Raw genomic sequence first — 19,972 nt, 5'->3', positions numbered from 1 at the left:
ACATTAGTGTTGCCTGATTACAGGCCACAACAAGAAATTTAACAAAGAAAAGCACGATCTACATAAACATTGGCATTGCAGAGAGACAGAGAGAGAGAATGAACATGTTGTTAGTTTCTTCTGCTGCGTGCCCAGTGTGTAGTGACCTTGCACAGTCACGAGCTTTTTACAGAGTAATTGGAGCACAATAACAAATGCTTAGTAAGCTTAGTAAGGTTGACCACACTCAGATGTATTGACAATATTATTTAATGTGTGCAATGTTTAAAATCTGACGCCATGTTTGTTCAGGGAAGCTGGTCCTTTTAATTATTGTCTGGAGGCACGGGATCTGTTCAAATCATAATGCTGTAACTCGCTGAATCTCCAACCTCATCTCCAGAGAGCTGGTTTGTTTCAAATGCCAGGCAAATTGTGATACACTAGGATACTTAGCCAAATTAAAAATGCACTTTTCTTACAAAATAGGCTACTGTCTCCTCTATAGTTAAATGTTTATGCTTTTATTTAGGCTGCACTCACCCTACCTTGATCAAAAATAAACTTATAAACTATTTTTTCTTACTCTTTACAGTGTTGTAAAGTGACAAAATGAAAACAAAGATGAAAAACATTTTCAGTAGAACTCATAATAGCTTTTAATTGTTAGATTTCTCCTGAAATATTCATATTTTGCTCATTTACATTTTAAGTCACATTTACAGTTACCAAAATCTTTTGTACAGTGAAATATATATATATATATATATATATAACAGTTTTTCTCGAGGGAAAATTGGGCAGGTGCATGTGCTTACCCAGACTTACCTCTGACAGTACGTGTCCAACATTTTTCAAGTAATGAACTGGATAATGGAAGCAAAAAGTAAACCACACTGGAACAGCAAACAGATGTTTCTTGAGTACATATTTCTTGGTCACTTACACTGTTTAGCCACAACATTTAGTCCAACGGTTTTAATGTTATGGACATAATTCAGAATGGCCTCTCTAACCTTAAAATTGATAAGTTAATAATCAGAATAGTTGCTGATTAATTTGCTGTCACTCAACTAATTACCCAACTAAGGCATAAGTACAAATACATTGCCCATTTTATTCGGTACGCCTGTGCAATCTAATGCACTCATTGTGCAATCCTGCTTTTACAAGGTTACAATTTCAATTATTACAAGTTTTGTTGCAACTATCACAAAGGTGCTAATTCAACTATGTTTACCAGTGTGGTCATATTAAGGTTGTAGTGGAGTGCGTTGCATTAAGAGGCATTTCTGATGTTTTGGCCACTCTATTTACATTAAGTAGAGAGTGAGAGTGAGCGTATATGTTTCATATGCATTATATTTACATATTTTACACAATATTGGAAAGAACTATTGATCAACTTGAAAATAAAAGTATATTCAGCTGTTGAATAGCAACCTTTTGTAGAACCAGTTTCCTCAAACATGCACAGAACCTCTCCCAGAGACATGCTCGATGTCCATGCTGCTGGGGTCACCTTGATTTTCTGAGTGTGGACGTTTATGTGCTTTCTTTTGACCCCGTTGGCAGCTTGCAGATCTTCTTCTTCCTTTAAATCCTTTACCTGACGTTTGCAGCTCCATATCAGCATTGCAGCAGGACTCATGATGCATACCTGCAACACACATTTAAATGTAACATCATATTTTTCAAGAGGTCTAGGATCTAAAAAGATTGGAAAAGAAAATCAAATATTTTTAGTAAACAGAGTAAAACACAGCAACATTAATTTAAACCAACATCAAATCATACATGTTATACATCCTTTAAATGAGGGGGCTGAGTAATTCAACCAACCAGAATAGAAGTCAAGCTTCTGCTGCAGTTCCTCTGTAAGCATATGTCTGCGTTTTAAATCCTCCAGCAGGATTTCCACTGTCTTTTTATGCCTTCTTTCTCGATCCTTGGCATTCCTTAAGTCCCGTTGCAACTCCTCCAACCTTTCGTGAGCGTCACTCAGCTTCTTTTTTACTTTAACTGGGTCAAGGGCGTACTGGTGATCCTGGAAATGTTTCATTTTTATGCCATTTTAAAGTTATTCTCTCAGTTTACTAGAAGCACTAGATCCTGTACAGATGTTTGAAACAACATTGTGTCACTCACTGAGGTTGACTGTTGAAGGTCCTTTGATGGCTGAACGTGGACACTTGGAATTTCTGCAGCAGTTTTTTGTGATGTGTTGCTTGTCCTGGACTTACTGGGCACCTGGATATAAAGTCAACACAATCAATATGTACAAAATCTTCATTTATCAACTGTTGGGAAAAATGTCATGCACTATATAAAGGCAAATTGTCAATGACACCAACTTTGCTGAGATGGTCTGTAAATGTGAAGATCGAGGGGGTCACTCCTTCCTTTAAACGAGTTGTCTGTCCTGTCCTGTCGAAATCTTCTGAATTGAAGTGGCAGCTACAGACAACTGAGCGGTCATTTGGCACAAAGTTTCTTCTCCTCAGTGCTGCCGTCCACGCCCGTCTTTTAACTTTATCTTTTGGGAACCTTTAAACAAAAGACGTGAATTAGAAAAACTATATTGCCTTGTATATATTACAACTGTAACTGTCTGCCATCAAACAGATGTAAACAAACACTTGAGAGGGGTCTCCGTCTTGTCTGATTCGCACAATAACATAAAGTGTCGTAGCCGATTAATAAATATAATGTTCCAATAGACCTTATTGCTTTAATAACAATGTAAAGCGTTTGTTCTTCACCTGATAGGTTACTTATTATGAACACTCACATTGTGTTAGCTTAAAGAAGGATTACTTATTGTGATATATCAAATTATACGTTCGTAGTTGCAAAATATTGTAAGATAACTTATCACCTGTGAAATGTAATTCCCTGTTCCTTGGTTTTGGCATTTCTTTCATTAGAACATCCAAAAGCAGCACAAAAGTCTGGCATTTTTAAATATCTGAACTGGCCAGAACCGCTGCAATATGGCGACGACGGAGACGTATGACACAAACCGGAAGTCTTTTTCTTCTTCCTCTCGTGGTTTTAACGGCAGCTGGCGGATCTGTGGTGGGAGCATTACTGCCACCTACTGGTACCATCGTACATTCAGTAAATAAGAACTAATATAATATATCAAGCTTTTGTCTTAATGCTGAGATTTGTTCCCTTTCTTCTTCATCAGTCTGTTAAAGTCTAGAGGTGCTCGTATACGTAGTGGTGGCAGCAGCTAAAAGTGTACTCAAGTAGTGTAATTAAGTACAGTTTTGAGGTACTTATTGAATATCTCCATGATATCAGTGATTGAAATAGTTTTAAAACCTTTACTTAACTAAAACTACCAATACATCACTCTGGTAATGAGTATTTTACTTAAGTATTATCTGGCCACGTTGGTACCAGTGGATAAATACATGCTGTACACGTGTATGTACTGTGGGTACCAGAGTACTTTTACAAACCGGATGGAGCAAAGAAGACTTCCGGGCACTCCAGTTCCGCAATAAAAGCGTAGAAAAAGATTTACATTTAGATTTAAATCACATTTATTTATACAGAGTAATCAACAGTTTCTTTTACTACTTACTTGCAAGAGAAAGCAGAGGTTGCCTAGGTTAGGGATAGTGCAGTTACAAAGGAAGACACATTGTGGAGAATTGACTTTAGCAAGATTATCATGTCATCTCATGATTTCCTAAAAATAGATGTGTTATAAGATATATAATAATACTCTGCTTTGATTAATGTTGTGTTTTGTTTTGTTTTGTTTTGTTTTTCAACATCAAAACTATTTTTAAAAATCCTGAATCTGTAAATAGGCATCTCTGGTTTGTTTGTATCGTGGGGCGGTAAAACAACAGTTTATTCTGAAAAATCGAACCGGAAAGTGGTTTTAGTTTTTCCCGTAGCCGGCAGACTGAGCGACAAACATCAAGTTGGACTAAAGCCTGGAGCCAGAGTGGATCCTAATTTAAATGAGCACAAGTGTGACACTTGTTCTACACGTATACTAATATACACATGCGTGTGTCTTTCTGAATGAAGCAGGACTGCATCAATAGGAGACAGCGGTCTGACTTTGTATCCACCATTAGTTCCGCTCCTGCTGACTCCTGCTGCAGACCGGGTCACAGACTCCGTCCAGCATGGTTCACAACAAAGAGTCTGAATCTGAGCCTGCGGTCTACAGATACACCAGAACTGCTTCTGCTGTGCTGACCCACCTGGTCTGCATCGTCTTCACTGTATGCATTGCTCTGCTGTCCCGACCAGGTTCAAGTGAGTTCTCCTGTTATTTTATTATTTTATAAGAAGTTATGCAACACAACTTGTCAGTGTCCTTCTTTTTAAAGTCATTTCTTAGTTCGATTCACTTTATTTGTTTTATTTTAGGTTTGTTTTCCTGGCATCCTGTCTTTATGACACTGGCTGTAAGTTGAACCTTTCAAAATGAAATCACTAGATTTTAAATAAGTTACATAAAATAAATAAGTTAATAAACAAACAAACGAACGTCATTTTAGAGCTTAAACAGTGCAGTCATTATTTAAAAAATACATATAATTACATGAGTCGTATCAATTTACTGTCTGAAAAGCAGATTATTTAGGAGGTATATTTACAATTAATTTAAATATAAAACAAATAGTCAGTTTTCAGATCGTTACAGATCAGTTTTTTAGTTGATCATTAGTTGTTGCAACTCTAGATCGCTAAATCAACATAAATTCACAATCTGAATGTCAATGTGGCTTTGAGACTGTTTTGACGCACAAAAAATTTGACAGATAAAAAGTTAAATAACAATTCAAATAATTCTTAGTTGGTCCGATTTATTTCTTTTTCTTCTCCAGTTCTTCTTCATGACAGAAGCCATACTCTTCTTCTCCCCCCACGGCTCCCTCATCAAAAGATTTTCACACAAGACTAAAGGGCCGTGCTCACTGGATCCTGCAGTGCCTGTGTGTGTCCTGTTTAGTCCTGGGCCTGGCAGCTATATCTTACAACAAACACCTGAATGGTAAACCTCACTTCACCTCGTGGCACGGTCTGCTCGGCCTGCTCACAGTGTGTGTGGTTGGGTTACAGTCTATGGGAGCTGTACCCCTCATCTATCATTCTCTGGCCAAAGGCTGGTCGCTGGCCAAACTCAAACGTTACCACGCAACATCTGGGCTCGTCACCTACTTGCTGTGCAGTGTCAGCCTGCTCCTCGGTCTCTGCTCTGCCTGGTTCACTGCTTCTGTCGGGGAATACACCTGGTACCTGTCAGCACTCTGCCCTGCTCTCAGTGCTCTTGTCATAATGAACCAAGTCACCAGTGCGTATATGGCCAAGAAAAGGCTGCAGTACTGACAGTGGACACAATATAGACACTTTAACAAAATGTTCATGATGAAATTACATGCCGTCAGTTTAAGTTGTTTAATAATCTAAAGGGAACTGATTTCTACAGTAACGTATCTCTCAAACTGATTTGGCATTCCAACAAGCTGTGGTATCAAATAAGGATCATTTTATTTTTTCCTTTTATTGGCTTTTTTATACAGAACTGGATATTTCCTTATTCTTTGTAGGAAAATTTTTGAATGGGGATTTTCACATGTTGGGCTTTTTGAGTGGTTTCTGATATTTTATTTTAAATTCATGTCGAACACCATCAGCATCGAGTCTAATTTGTGTTGAATGCTAAGTAGCAAATATGTTAAACCTGATATTTGCCGAGATGTATAAGTAAATACACCTCCTATTGTTTTTAGACTAAATTGCTTCAAATCTGGCTCAAAAACAGTCGATCACATCTTTGCACAAATAAAGAGTTTGATATTCGTCTGAGATCAGACGAAAGAATCCACAGAAAATACAATGAACAAATTAAGAATAAGGTGTTTAGTGGCCGCAGTCTGAAAAATCTGTTAAATTTTTATACCTCAGGTCATTTATTATCCTGCCTTTTATTACTAATTTAGACACATTTGAATCCAACTCATAATATTATGCTGAAGGTAACTAGTTAATAGCATTTTAAATGATTCACACTGCAATAGAAGAGTGTTTTATTGTTAAAATAACATTGATAACACGGTCATATTCTGCTTCAATCTAGCCTGCATGTACCAAATTCTTACTGAATCAGCTGTCAATGGGTAAGTGAACAAAAGATTTTAAAAAATGTAAATAAAAAAACAATGTATTTTCCATCATAAATAAATACATTTCAGATACTTACACTGAAATAAGGGAAACAACTGCTATGTCAGTGAACAACAATAAGAAAACATCTTTTTTTAAAATCAAATACCATGAAACAAGAATGCACAAAATGGACAACAACGTGCAGATGGAAAATTTCTTTTATATAAACTGATGATTTCCAACGGATTGAGAAGACTGAGAATAAGGACATGGGGTCAGTATTGATGTACCTTGTACAATTCATAAGCAGCTATGATCCTTTTTCAATCTTTCCATCTTGAAATCTGAGACAAACCAAATCGTTGGTTCAAATATCCAAGACATAGTGAAGGAAAGTGGAGACACCCTCGATAGAAATGAAGCATCCAGAATGACAAAAAAGGAGCCGGTAGCAAAAAACATAAAAAAGGGAACAGTACTTTAGACTGAGGAGAGAAAAGATCCTCGCAAGAAAACATCACTACAAAAAAAGTACAAGTTCATAGGTTATGATCTGTTGTCTCAGTTTATCCAGTGTTTTCTAAAGGCTAATTACCAATGCATGTAGCCTATTTAACCAACGGAGGAACGGGACTTTCCTAATTCTAAATATCTTGAGGTGTTGTCACAACACAGGAACACAAGGCTACAGAGAACAGCAAAGACCTAAACTCCCTAAAGCACTGCAGATCTATACGGACACTACTGATAGAAGCTACTTACTTTGTACTGCATTTAGGTGAAAAGCTACTAAATAATGGCAGTCAGTTTATTAAGGCCACCATACCATTAGCCATTCTGCCATAGTCACTGTTGGTTGTAATGAAGTGTTATATATCAGATTTAATGGCTGGTGGCTGTTGATGGAAGGTTTCATACACTCAGGCTGCCCTAATGTAATGATTTCTGTGGTTCAGGTAATATAAAATAATTCCTTGATATTGTGAAGTTTTGGAAACTGATCCATAAGAAAATGAAGATCATATAGTAACTGACTTGATGATGATGAGTCAACAGATGGTGGGGACGCTTCAGTAAAACCTGCAACAAAAGACAGGCGACAAATGAGCTGGCAACACCATATATTGTTTCTCTTTTTTTGGCTTTCACATTTGGTGTTCTTAGTCATTATGCTGAATCTGTCCTAAACCTGTGTTCTGAGTTTCTAAATGCGTGATCATTCTTCCAGCAGACTTGTAAAAAGGATGTACTAAGATAAATGCTAAGACTCAAGACCCCTTTGTGTTTTTTAAGGCTAGAAATCAAAGAACACAGTCCGAATCCATGTCCGAGCCCATGTGTTGTCAAAGGCTAACATGAAAGTACATTCATTTTAGTAAAAAAAAAAAAAAAAAGAAAGAAGGAAAGAAACAAAAAAAAAAATTTAACATAAATTTGTTTCCCCGGCGTTAATGCAAGGGTGTGTTTATCGTCATGATAGTCACTGTAATAATAAAACATCTCCCTATAACCAAAATCTACACACTGCACAGTACTGACTTGCAATATAAACAATGATGATGACTGCTATTTACAAATTATCAACATGTTCAGTTATAGTATCACACATAATATCCTCTCAACAGGGGATGCTACAATGTCTATCAAATTGCTAAAGACTAAAATATGCTCTGAAAGCCTAAAATTTCTGCTGTTAAAGGTAATAAGCTTAGAAAGATTTTCTCTGAATATATTGCAAAGTGGATTTTGAGTAAAATAACTCACTCAAGATTTATTTATTGTGGTAGCTTTCCAGTTTTCTTTACTAGAAACTATGCTGAAGTAAAAGGTATAAATTACTGTGTCAGCACGAGTCTGTCTGCCACATTTAACAGCGAGTCAAAAGTTAATGTGCTCAACTGTTTGACAGCAATATATTATGAGAAAATCCAACATTAAGCGGTTTTAATCACATTGTTCCAACTGAATTCAGAGGAAATAAAACTAACTGCATGTCGAGGCATTGCTTATAAATGTAACAGGAGAGGCTGTGCTTGGAAAGCCCCCTTGAAAGATTCAGCTGGTCCCCGTTTGACAAATGTGTGCCTGTGCTGCTCTGTTGCTCCAGCTGAACAAGACTGGGATATTCAGCATTAGGATTTGTTTTTCTGACTTTGTAAAGTCATTAAGGTACAAGTTGAGTCTCTCATTTGCAGGTGAGAGTCTGTGTGTTTGTGTGTGTGTGTGAGAGAAATTTAATGTGGCCATTAGGAATGGGAATTTCATTTCAGTTTTAGTTAATTGGTATAAAATGTATAAATTGTTTAACAAAACGTGTGGACAACATTTAATGCCCACTTCAGTTTCACTTTTTTCCTTTTGAATTCACTCTCCCTCTGATGTGCTCACTCACAGTACAACAAAACATGTCACCACCAATCTTACTTTAATGGTTGGGGTGGATACTATACAATTAATCAGTTTATTATCATGTAAATGTGTTACAATTCCCATCCCTAATGTACTAATGTATTAACCATCGTTGATAGGATGTGTGTGAAACCACAGACTTCACGGGTCACTACTGTCCTGTCACCTCTATAACATCATCATCAGAACTACTGCCACCATTCTCTGTACTCTGATGTCTGTCCGGTTGAGTCAGAGCTGCCCCCAACAGGCTGGAGGTGGGATTGTTGTAATGAGACAGGAAGCTGGATGTAGAAGAGCTGGAGTTAGGTGTCGGGAACCCCCCTGACCCAGAGAGGAGAGGGGTGGGGAACATCCTGGGCTCAGAGAGCAGCGACTGGCTGTAGTTGAGAGGAAAGCCTGACGAAAGTAGGCCAGCCACGCTGGGGTTCATCAAGTATGGAGGCAGAGAACCTGACGCCAGGGAGGCAGAGGTCACTGCCGAGGGTGTCGATGACATAGGAATGGTGGTGGAAGGAGAGGAGAAAACAGTGGACAGAGAGGACGAGGAAGGGGTGGGAAGGTGTCCGTTCCCTGTGGCTGCAGAAGGGAACATGGTCTGTAGGTCGGCCAGTGTTTGTCCAGGTGTCTGAAGGAATGATGATCCACCACTGCCACCCATCAGAAGTGGATGACTCATGTGCCCCAAGTTCCCCAGTAGGGAGGTAGGGTTCAGACCCACAGGAGGAAAATTGAGCCCACTGGAGCCCATGGAGAGTCCAGGGAAACGTGCTGCAGCAGAAGCATGTTTGCCTCCAGTCTGTGCGTTGCCCTGGCTTTCAGTACTCTTACGTTTGGTGCCACGCATCTCTAAAGCTGAGCTCAGGAGATCATCGCTGAGTTGCCTACTGAGGTCACTAGTCTGACTGTTTCGTGAATTGACTCCGTCTCCTACGGGTACAGTTGAACCATCTCGGGATGATGGCATTTCACTGCCCACGCCAGCAGCTGCATCACCTGTGGTTGAAGTGTAGCGGCTGAGTTCTCTCATAATCTCAGAGCTTAAAGGAGAGGAGGGACGCTGTTCCCCATTGGGAGAGCGCTGTTGCTGATCCATTGGAGATGAGCAGCCATTACTGACTGGTTGGATCAGGGAAACTTGGGTGTCTGTGGAGGACAGAGAAAAAAAAAAGTGTCTTAATGTATCACTACAAGTTGGTTTAAAAGTCAATGCAAGCTTTTATTTTGAGGAACAGGTCACCTGACAAAAGTTTAGTGGGGGGCATCATTATGAGTAAGAGCCAACATGGATGCAGAGGAGAGACGTACAAACTCAAATTAAACTTATTCTGCACTTGGTTCAAGAGGCGCATTTGGTAATTGTGTTTTATTCATGTTAATATGTAATGATATTCATCTATTTTACGTGGACAATATGTCCACGTAAAATATATATATTTTTCACGGTCTCTGATGAAGAAAGAGAGAGACTCAAAAGACATGTGTATGATGTGTGGCCAGTATTTCTTTAGACCAGTGTAGCTACAGTACAAATATAAATTTCTACCTCTTGAAGCAGCGGAGCCCCCTCCTGTTGGTCTACTGATCTTTCCCGATCGAATCGCAAAGATTCTGCCATCGTTCGTCCTGATGTATGTACCTGTGTTACAGAACACATTAAGTGACGGAAGCAGTTTAATGAAATTCTTTGTGTGCAGAGATTAATTATTGTGTTATTGCAAATACCCTTTGATCCTCTGATAACATGGACGCTCTCTCCTGCACTAATTCGAGCTTGAACATCTGTTGTGCTGTTGGCTCCTGGGATTACAATATCTGCACATCCAGACAAATGTCATTTCACAAGGTACAATTCATTTTTGTGTTTTGTGTAAATTCTACAGAATTGATGAACTAATTTAAAATGTACTGTGTGTATGTATAATAGTAGGTTTGGTGTTCTCTGAGATTTAAGTATCTAAAATATTTTACATTTACCTGTTGTGGTGACAATCCTCTGCACGTAGACTCCGGCTTTCTGCAGAAAATTGACAGGCAGGCTGCCAGCAGAGCTGGAGCCAGGCATGCCCATGCCGACCTGGCGAGGCATCATGGGGATTGGAGTTGACTGGATGGGCCTGACACTTGCTACAGGCTTGTCATCGAGCCGTGCCATGGGTCGCCTGGAAATATGAGAACTGAAGTCATGAGATGATTAAACCGATAGTATATCAGCAGTGTCTAGTGTGCTGGAAATCCACTAGGAATAGAAAAAAAATACACAATACCGCTCAAAGGATCAGGATCACTTGCAAATTTCTTTGTTTTCCAAAGAAAAACACATTTTATCACAACAATTAACAATTTTATCACTTTCACAAACAATTAAAATTAGTCAGATAATTTTTAGAGGATGATCTACATTTTTGCATAGAGGGCTATTATTAGCAATTGTCAATCCTGTGCATCAATCTCCTGGTATGGCTACTAATTCAAGTTAATTATTTTATAGGGCTAATTGATTATGAGAAAACCCTTTTGCAATTGTGTTGCACAGCTGATAATGGAGCAAACAAGGGAGCATGGCATTCTTTAGGTTAGTTTAGTATCTGAACATCAGCAGTTGTTTGTTTACAGGTTTTAATAGGTACCTATAGCCAGAAAGAAAGAACTTTCATTAGAGACCCATAAAGGACATTTCTTGTCGTTTCTTGTCATACTGTTAACTACTCCCTCCACTGAACAGCACAGACAGGGACAGAAAAAGGAGTGGGAGGCACAACTGTGCAAGAAGACAAATAACTGACAGTGTGTAGTTTAAGACAAAGACAGCTCACAGGTCCTCAACTGGCAGCTCCACTAAATAGCACCTGTCAAACACCAGTGTAAGCATCAACAGTGAAGAGGAGACTTCAGGATGCTGGACTTCATAGCAGAATTGCAAAGAAATTGCTGTATCTCAGACTGGCTGATAAAAACAAAAGACTGAGATGAGCAAAGGGGACAGACTATAAACACTAGAAGAAGGTGTTGTCTACAGATGAGTCCAAGTTTGAGGCGTTTGGACCAAACAGAACAACATTTGTGAGACGCAGAACAAATGAAAAGATGCTAGAACAGTGCTTAATACCCTCAGTCAAGCATGGTGGAGGCAGCGTGATGGTCTGGGTGCTTTGGAGGTGGTAAAATAGGAGATTTTTACTGAGTGAAAGGGAGCTTGAGGAAGGAAAGCTATTACAACATTATGCACCGCCATGCCATACCCTGTGGGCAGCACTTGATCGGTAGCAATTTCATCCTACAACAGAATAATGGCCCAAAACACACCTCCAAAACATGTTAGCAATATTTTAAGAATAAGCAGTCAGCATGGAAATCTGACTGGAATGGATTGGCCAGCACAGTTTCCGGATCTCAACGCTACTGAGCTGTTGTGGGAGCAGCTTGACCGTATGGTACTGAGGAAGACTCCATTAAGCCAATCCATCTTGTGGGAGATGCTCCAAAAAGCATGGAGTGAAATCTCATAAGATTATTTTAAGAAATTGGCAGCTGGAATGCCTAAAGTCTGCCAGGCTGTAATTGCTGCTTTTTTTAATATGGCAAAGTTTGAAGAACACATTCATCATTTTCATCAAAATCATTATTTTTAACTCTGACAATGTCGTCATGTCCTGCTCTTTTGCTATAATTCCGAATTAGACTAATTTTGTGTGTGTTTCCTTGAGAACAATAGAATTTCTAAATGATCCCAATCTTTTGAGCGGTAGTGTACACTCACTAGTCACTTCACACAAAAACTGAAATGAAATGAATGCAAGGTAAAACATGCCGTCTGAACTCACCAGCCACGCAGGTTAAACGCTTGTATGTTTGTCAGCGTCTGATCACTGGTTGGATAATAAGGGGCATATGACGGGCGAGAGTAGGGCACAGAGGCTCGTTTCTCATCCTCATAGCTCTTCTTGGCAGCTCTTTTCTCTGCTTTGGTCAGCTTAGACTCCTTCCGGTCCACCAGCAGAGACTCGTGACGGAAAGGTTGCTATTGACACAGCCGGAAAAAGGGAAATTGAGTTACAGATAAACTGCAGAAGTCTCTATGCTGATCTCTGATATACCAGAGTAAACTCACAGTTATCGTGATACTTTCCTTTTCCTCGTCTGTTTATTTGTTTGACTACAGACAGACTAAAGGCCTTTCCTAATAGCATTCCAGCTTTACAAGATAAGTCGAGGAAATAGTAACTGTTGCTCTCACTACTGTTATTCACTTAACCCCCGAGCCAAAGCAAAACAAACTCCTTTTTATTACAATAAGTTAAAATCCTTGATAAAAATGAGATATTATACACACCAGTACACACCAAGGTAACCTAAACTGCCTTTCTTTCAGAGTCTATGCCTATGACTGTCACTTATTATGCAGCTGTACCTTGGTGATGAGATGTGGGTAAAACTGACAGGCTTGGTATATCACTCCCTCAAATTCGTCCCTGGATTGCAGAGACAGTTTGTCAGCTTCATGCTCCTCCTCTACAAAGTGCAGCAGAGAGTCCACTTCTTTACGAGTAAAGTTCAGCACTGGGTTCAGGTCATCAACCACACGGTCTTTACACACACAAAGACACAAAATGTTAAGGTGACACAAGTTCAAAATCTGATCTTTCACTGTAAACAAAATAGCATGGGTCCTTGTTCACATGTAGAAATCTCTTACCAGACATGCCCTGTTTGGAGACTTGTCTGTCGTAGATCTTCTTCTCCAAGGTGAAATCACAAACAAGGCGGTAAATGTAGCAGGGTTTCCTTTGACCATACCGGTACACTCTACACACTGCTTGGGCATCATGACACGGGTTCCAGGAGGCATCAAACACGACAACACGGTTGGCCCCAATTAAATTTACACCTAAGCAGCCAGCTCTGAAAGGACCACAGACCGAGAATGACAAACTTCCTGCCAGTTTGTGGACAAAGTGAGAGAAATGGTCAAAGGACAGAGAGTAGAGACATGTACCTGGTGGAAAGTAAAAAGACCCACGTCGAACTGTTCTCTGGGTCGTTAAACTGATTGATAAGCCGCTCTCTTTCTGAAGCAGATGTACTCCCATCCAGTCCTGTAGACAGACATACATCATATCTTCACACAAAAGCACCTAAATGCACTTTGTCTGACGGCAAAATGAAGTAGGGTGTATCATAGTTATATTTTCCTTTGAATATTCGACATCTTTGTCAAATTGTAGCTCTATTGCTCCACCGAACACGGTGAACATTAGCAAAGACAAATTTACTTGAGAAATTATGTCCAGAGAGATTCTTTAACAGGACTCAGCACTGAACAATCACACAATCTGCACAACTGCTGGTTTGGGAGGAGAATACATGTTGGATGACTCACTGTAGTAATTGAGGTTGCGGACCCAGTTTTGGCTCTGGGTGTCTGAGGAGGCTGGTATGGGTCTCTTTGATAAGAAGTCCTCAATGACAGTCAGGGTGGACAAGCTTTGACTAGCAGGTGCACAGCAGAAAACAAAAAGAAATAAGGAAAGTAAGTACCCCCTGGTGTGAGATAAATAACAGTTATTATAAAATAAAACAGACTACAAGTAAGTGTGGTATTCTAGTCAGTCAGGGGCAACAATTCATTTTAGTTTTATTCAGCAGTCCCAACTCCTGCTTACAAATGTAACCTGGAAATTATAAACGGGGATTTAAATATTAATTTCCAAAGGTAAAAAGCTCCAAAGTCTGATTAATTAGCTGAAGTGGAAAGCCAGTTTGCCTCATCCCTAAGCAGCTTAACTGTGGATTTGGGTATAATGCCACATACACTAGACACAGGACTTACCTAAAGACCAAAATCTTGTCTCCTCTTCTCACACTCTCATCAATCAAATAGAAGAGCAGCACCATCTTAGCAGAGTTCTCCAGAACTCCTATTCGGTAGTTTGACATTATGTCCTTTGCCTTAGACAAATACAGAGAAAAACTGCAGTGAAATGTCAATGCTTGGTAACTGAAATGAACTTGAAGAATCGAAACAAAGAACTGTGATCATTATCTTCACAGAAGTTCTGTGGGGTCTGCTGGGGCACTGTCGCAAAGCAGGTCCAGTTTTTTCTTTGCAGCACACTTAAGGTTACTGACTGTGTCATCAGGTTTTCTTCACTTATTTCAACCTCTTCTATTTGGTTGAATTTATCTTTCTCTCTCTCTTCTTAGTGAGATACCCCATTTACACTGCCCGTCCAAAAAATAAATAAAGTCACACACTTTAATATTTAGTTGGACCTACTTTAGCTTTGATTAAGGCATACATTCGTCGTGGCATCGTTTTAATAAGCTTCTGCAATGTCACAACATTTATTCCAGTCCAGAGTTGCAGAGTCAGACCGCTGCACAAAGTCTTCTCCAGCACATCCCAAAGGTTCTCAATGGGGTTAAGACCTGAACTCTGCAGTGGTAAATCCAGGTGTGAAAATGATGTGTCTTGCTCCCTGAACCACTCTTTCTATTAACTATTTACTTAGTTAAATCCAGGTGGTGACTTTTTTTCAGATGGGCAGCGTATCATGAGGGGCATAAATCCCTTCTCAAGCTGCTTTATAATGTCACCACATGTTCTGCCTTGACTGTGTGAAATGACCACTGTGCTAAAATGTTTTAACAGCCACTGAGTTTTTCAGGAAATATGAACATCTGACATACCCATTCATAGGTGATGACTTGATTGGCTTTATCTTGAGAGGGATTCAGTGGTGGCAGGTTGCTGTTAACTTTGCTGTTGCTTGGGTCGGCTACTTTGGCTTTGAGCCCAGCACCAGGTGTGGGACAGTGAGGGTTACTAGCTGAAGTGATGTCATCAAGGTCCAGGTCTTGCTCGTTGGCCTGATTCTCCTTCTGCAGGGCTTCATAAAGAACATCTGGGTGATTCCAGATCTGGAGAAATCAAAAAATACTAATAACTACTAAGTCAAACAGCTCAGGTTTGCCATTTTGAATATAAGAATCCAGTACTTGAGGTTTCTCTCAAACAGGAAGGCGAAGCAGTCTCACCTTGCAGCATACACAGAAGGCTTTGAGTGGGTTAAGACCAAGCCAGCCACTGTTTCCTGCTTCTCGGAAGCGTTTCATAAACTCTGTATAGAGCGCCCTTTGAACGGGAGAAAGACGCACTAAGATGACATGCTCTTCCTTGGAGGGAAGCTGGTCCCGTAGCACATCGTGACCCCGTCTGTAAACAAGAAAAGCAGCATAATGAATATAGACAAGCGAGTATGATCCACTACCGTTTCCTTTTCTTTTTTTTTTTAAATGTCTGACTAACTGCTTACCTCTGGACAAAACCCTCCAGAAGGCTGTGCAGCACATGACTGCGGTAGCGCATGAGACGGACATCTTGAGGTGTGCTGTCCACACACTGCCCGTTCAGAATGGGTCGCTCAAACATGTTGCTGAACTCCTGACGTGTGCCTAAGAAGTCAGGCCTAACAAAGTCCACCATGCACCAGTACTCAATAAGGTTGTTCTGCAACGGGTAACCTGTTAGAACTACTCTGCGGCGGGAGCGGATGTTCTTCAGGGCTTGTGATGTGCTGGCATGGTAGTTCTTAATGCGATGTCCCTCATCGCAGATCACCACATCTGGGCCAGGCCGCGCTATGGCCTTTTCTATACCTAAAATGACAAAATAATGTAGGAGGACTGTAAATACATATATTAACGATTATCTAATAAATGTATGATTGCATTTATTTTTTAAGGCACACAGACAGTATCACAAGATTAATAAAACCACTGCATCCCTTCAAATAATGATTGTTGCTGACCTTTCATGAGCTCCTGCTGTCGATCTTCTTCATCAAGGTCAATGATGATTGGTCCCGCAGGCTTCTTTGATTTTCTCTTTTTGCCCATAACAAAGCTCTTTTTCATGGACAGCAAGCGATACATCTCATAACCCATAAGGAGAACACCTCCATCTCTGGACCAGTCCTCGACAACCTTGGCCCTAGCCATCGTCGTTCTGCAAGTCAGTCACACAGTCAGCAAGAGTAACAGCTCAGACGTTTCAACGATAAATACTTGATCTTGCATGTTACATACTTGTGTTCATCATTGAGAATGTGAACTTTAAATGTGCGGCCAGTGACGAGTGCAGGGTCAGTGTCCGGCGATAGGGCTTCTTGAGGCGGGAGCCAGAGGTTAAACTCTGTGAGCCAGTTCTGAAGTGTGTTCACCTTGTACAAAAAAAAAAAATGGTGACTTCACAGGTTGACTGTAAGCAATCTAATTTCATTTTTTTAAAAACATAGTATACACTTTGATTACTCACAGGAACAATGGCCAGTACAGTGTGAGCCTCAGTGTTCCTCAGCAGGATGTCAATGAAGGAGATGACCTGCAGTGTCTTGCCCAGCCCCATGCTGTGTGCAAGGATGCAGCCGAAGCCACTGCTGCTCTTATACCGCTCCAGAGACTCGATGAGGTTATCATAGAGAAACCGGATTCCCCCCACCTTAGAGATGAAGAGAATGTTTGAGTAAACAAGCTAAACCGTGCGTGTTTATATTTGGTGATAGAATGAGATGATGGACGTACCTGGTGAGGTTTTACAGCCCTGGCCAGCTGTGGAGCGAGATAAATATCTTTTTCCTCAGCAGGGTGATTGATATTAATCAGCACTCGACCCTGAGCATCAGGCAGGTTCAGAGCATCGTTGATGTGTGCACCACTACTCTCTTCTGAGCTAATGGTGCCATCAGCATCCTCTTCGGCAGACTCACTGCTTATCTGCAGGGCATCCTCATCTCCAGAACTGAGCTCAATTATATCTGGGTCAAGTAAACACTCTGTGAGAGCAATTCTCATACTGGTTGGAATCACTTGGAAATAACAGTATTATAGCTGCGGGGAATTATCTTTTATCTTACCATCTCTAATGGCAAGCACAGGCAACTTAGACTCCACTTTTTCATCCTCATCACCACTGCTGTCCAGACAGATCACATCCTGCTTGCTTAGGAGACCAGGGACCAAGTGAGATACTTCTCCCAAAATTGAAGCAGTGTCCACTGTTGGAAAGATGAGAAAGGAATGAGATATTTGGGATAGAAGACATAGTTCTACAAAAGAATAATATCACACCAGCTACCTAGTTGAGAGTCTGGGGCTGGTGTAGGAAAGTCCTTCCTCTGCTGCTCCAGACGTTTCCGCCTCTCCATCTCTTCCTGTTGAGCTGCTTTGGTCCCAGCCTCCAGCTGATCCTCTTTCAGTAATTTTCTGTTATTATTGAAAAAATGTCCAGGTAACATATACATATTAATATATTTAATATAAATAATATATGTATCGGATAAATATCAGAAACAAATAAATGTACCTGATATTTTTCCTCATGTGGGCAGGCTTGGATGGCTTGGGATGTTTGGTGCCTTTTGAAGACTTGGGGGATTTGGTTAATTTAGAGGACTTTTGTTTCTTGGTTTTGCTGGAAGGTGGCTTGCTCTGGCTCTGACCAGAGGGACCCCTGGAGGATGGACGGGAGCCAGGCTGAGATGGAGGCTCAGAAGAAGGCTCTCTAGAGGTAGATGAGGTAGAGTCCCTGCCATCGTGAGCTGTTCCTGTCCTGCTCTGGGCACTGGCAGGTCGATCTTGAAAGAGAAGAGACAGCAATTCAGTTGAGGTCTTCAAAGATTAAATCAAAACAAAGCACTGCAGGTACAACTCTTTATTTCAACAAAATGCATCAGTTAAATGAACTGTTCGTTGTTTTTTGTTTTCAGTTGATCTTCCTAAATTTACTGATGTATGTGAAGATATTAGAATGCATTAGAGTAATAAAGGTAAAAGAAAAAAGTCCACTGGTCACTCACCAACACTATCATCTTCATCATCGCCATCATTGTCATCCTCATCTTCCTCCATGTCCTCATTATCTTCCTCTTCCTCATCATCCAAATACTCCTCTTCACTGTTAAGGCTGGGCTCCAGGTCACTTTCTGAAATTGCCTCCTCAGACATGGCGTCTTTTAGGGCACTCAATGTATTACCTACACAGCTTCATCAGGAGTCCTACAAAAATGAAACACGTTTGCATCTGAATGAATGGTATTTTTTACAAAGCAAAATACTTGTGTGGATAAGTGATTACATACAAATGCAACACACAAGGGCGTTTTAACCACACATTCAAACATACGATCTATAAATAATATAATATCACAGCTGGAAATGGTAAACGGTCTCTTTGCCTCTACTAAGTGATTAATGGATTAAGTTCAGGTTTATTTAGATAGTAGAATCTCACATAGGATCAGAATAAACATAGACCTGGACACACACAAACAGACCACCACAACAAGAAACGAAAACAAATCCTATCCTATATAAGTTCTATTGCCAGATTTTTGCAGTTACATACAGTATGTGACTTAAATCAAGATTCAAATAATTTTTGTAATTCAAGAGAGATAAGCAAACACTACACATAACAACAAGGGTATTTCATCCACACATTCAAACAATATGGTGAGATCTATGTTAAATTGATTACAAAGTAGGAAACAAGGATTTTAGTACCTACTATTAAATATGGTGATGTTTGTTCACTGGATCATGTTGTGGCCTGTTCAAATTAGACTACTGTTATTTGGCTTATACAGTCCTGATACTTCACATTTACTGTTATTATCTGTCACAAATTTTATGGCAGACATATAGCTCAATAGTTACAGAATTTAAGTACTGATCAGCGATGGAGATATCGTTTAAAACTGAGTTTACGTTGTAGTTTTAGTTGTGACCCAAGGGAAGGATTTTCCCAAAATGGCCAAGGATGGATGAAGGCAGTTAGCAAATAGCATGCAGCTTTATCTGAAGCTATTATATTATGATGATGGTGTTGTTGTTATTGTTAGTTGCCACAAACATTAAGAAACTGTGGTTAAATGGGTTATTGTGATGCATCTGAATATTAATATTTGTCTAGCCGAGCCAGCACATGCTAGCTCATTACACAACAATAAACGCAATTTCAAACGCCAAAAACACGCAACCTCTATTGTTCACCAGTGGCAGCAGAAACAGGGTGGCAGGTGCTTGCTTGAGCTGGAAGAAAAACTGTTCCTTTCAATGGACCGACTGCTTTGTTGGCTGTCGTAACAAGATACCAATCTAATTTGATGTAGGTGTAACGTTGACATAGCTAGATATTGCTAGCCCAAATTACAGCGAGGCTAACACTTCAGCTAGCTAAGACGCTTGTTAAACATCAGTCTGTTGTTGAAGCTCACCTTGTATACAGCTACGCAGTACTCTTCAGTGAACCCGACTGTTAGTACGAACAACGATCAATCAATTAATACGTACAGTAATAGTATGAAATGAACTGATAAACGTTGCTAATTTCTGTTTTTTCCAGTGTGACCATAAATACGGTCCCCGTAGAGGTTGTTCC

At 40.1% G+C, this 19,972-nt stretch overlaps 3 protein-coding genes across 5 annotated transcripts; 1 reads left to right on the top strand and 2 right to left on the bottom strand.

The window, feature by feature from the left end:
• Positions 1 to 662: 662 nt before the first annotated feature.
• On the bottom strand, positions 663 to 2,988 carry LOC113153989 (THAP domain-containing protein 2-like). The gene is made up of 5 exons (XM_026347941.1): positions 2,858 to 2,988; positions 2,334 to 2,526; positions 2,128 to 2,229; positions 1,822 to 2,026; positions 663 to 1,639 (listed from the first exon to the last, which is right to left on the bottom strand). The coding sequence occupies exons 1-5, from the start codon at positions 2,935 to 2,937 to the stop codon at positions 1,443 to 1,445; spliced, it is 777 nt and encodes a 258-aa protein (XP_026203726.1). The 5' UTR covers positions 2,938 to 2,988; the 3' UTR covers positions 663 to 1,442.
• Positions 2,989 to 3,889: 901 nt separating this feature from the next.
• LOC113153990 (cytochrome b561 domain-containing protein 2) lies at positions 3,890 to 5,647 on the top strand. The gene is given in 4 exon segments (XM_026347942.1): positions 3,890 to 4,266; positions 4,381 to 4,418; positions 4,842 to 4,916; positions 4,918 to 5,647. Coding segments are annotated over 4 exon segments (672 nt in total). The 5' UTR covers positions 3,890 to 4,133; the 3' UTR covers positions 5,344 to 5,647.
• On the bottom strand, positions 5,364 to 19,949 carry rad54l2 (RAD54 like 2). Of its 3 annotated transcripts, XM_026347938.1 has the most exons (23): positions 19,809 to 19,949; positions 19,100 to 19,141; positions 18,390 to 18,588; positions 17,897 to 18,167; positions 17,669 to 17,796; positions 17,448 to 17,588; positions 17,116 to 17,348; positions 16,850 to 17,032; positions 16,621 to 16,754; positions 16,344 to 16,540; positions 15,849 to 16,191; positions 15,571 to 15,748; positions 15,223 to 15,453; positions 14,363 to 14,481; positions 13,913 to 14,022; positions 13,529 to 13,628; positions 13,229 to 13,434; positions 12,944 to 13,119; positions 12,357 to 12,553; positions 10,510 to 10,709; positions 10,258 to 10,347; positions 10,079 to 10,171; positions 5,364 to 9,678 (listed from the first exon to the last, which is right to left on the bottom strand). In XM_026347938.1, exons 3-23 carry the CDS (start codon positions 18,535 to 18,537, stop codon positions 8,684 to 8,686), a joined length of 4,473 nt encoding a protein of 1,490 aa, XP_026203723.1. In that variant the 5' UTR covers positions 18,538 to 18,588; positions 19,100 to 19,141; positions 19,809 to 19,949; the 3' UTR covers positions 5,364 to 8,683. The 3 variants fall into 3 exon arrangements, with proteins under 3 accessions (XP_026203723.1, XP_026203722.1, XP_026203724.1); XM_026347937.1 differs by lacking the exon at positions 19,100 to 19,141; XM_026347939.1 differs by lacking the exons at positions 19,100 to 19,141; positions 19,809 to 19,949 and having other exon boundaries at positions 8,684 to 9,678; positions 10,510 to 10,694; positions 18,390 to 18,537.
• Between the last annotated feature and the right edge of the window lie 23 nt (positions 19,950 to 19,972).

Source organism: Anabas testudineus, chromosome 5, assembly GCF_900324465.2.
Source record: "Anabas testudineus chromosome 5, fAnaTes1.2, whole genome shotgun sequence".
NCBI classification, from domain to species: domain Eukaryota; kingdom Metazoa; phylum Chordata; class Actinopteri; order Anabantiformes; family Anabantidae; genus Anabas; species Anabas testudineus.
The sequence above is the reverse complement of the archived record's forward strand: the minus strand, read 5'-3'. Positions and strand labels throughout refer to the sequence as shown.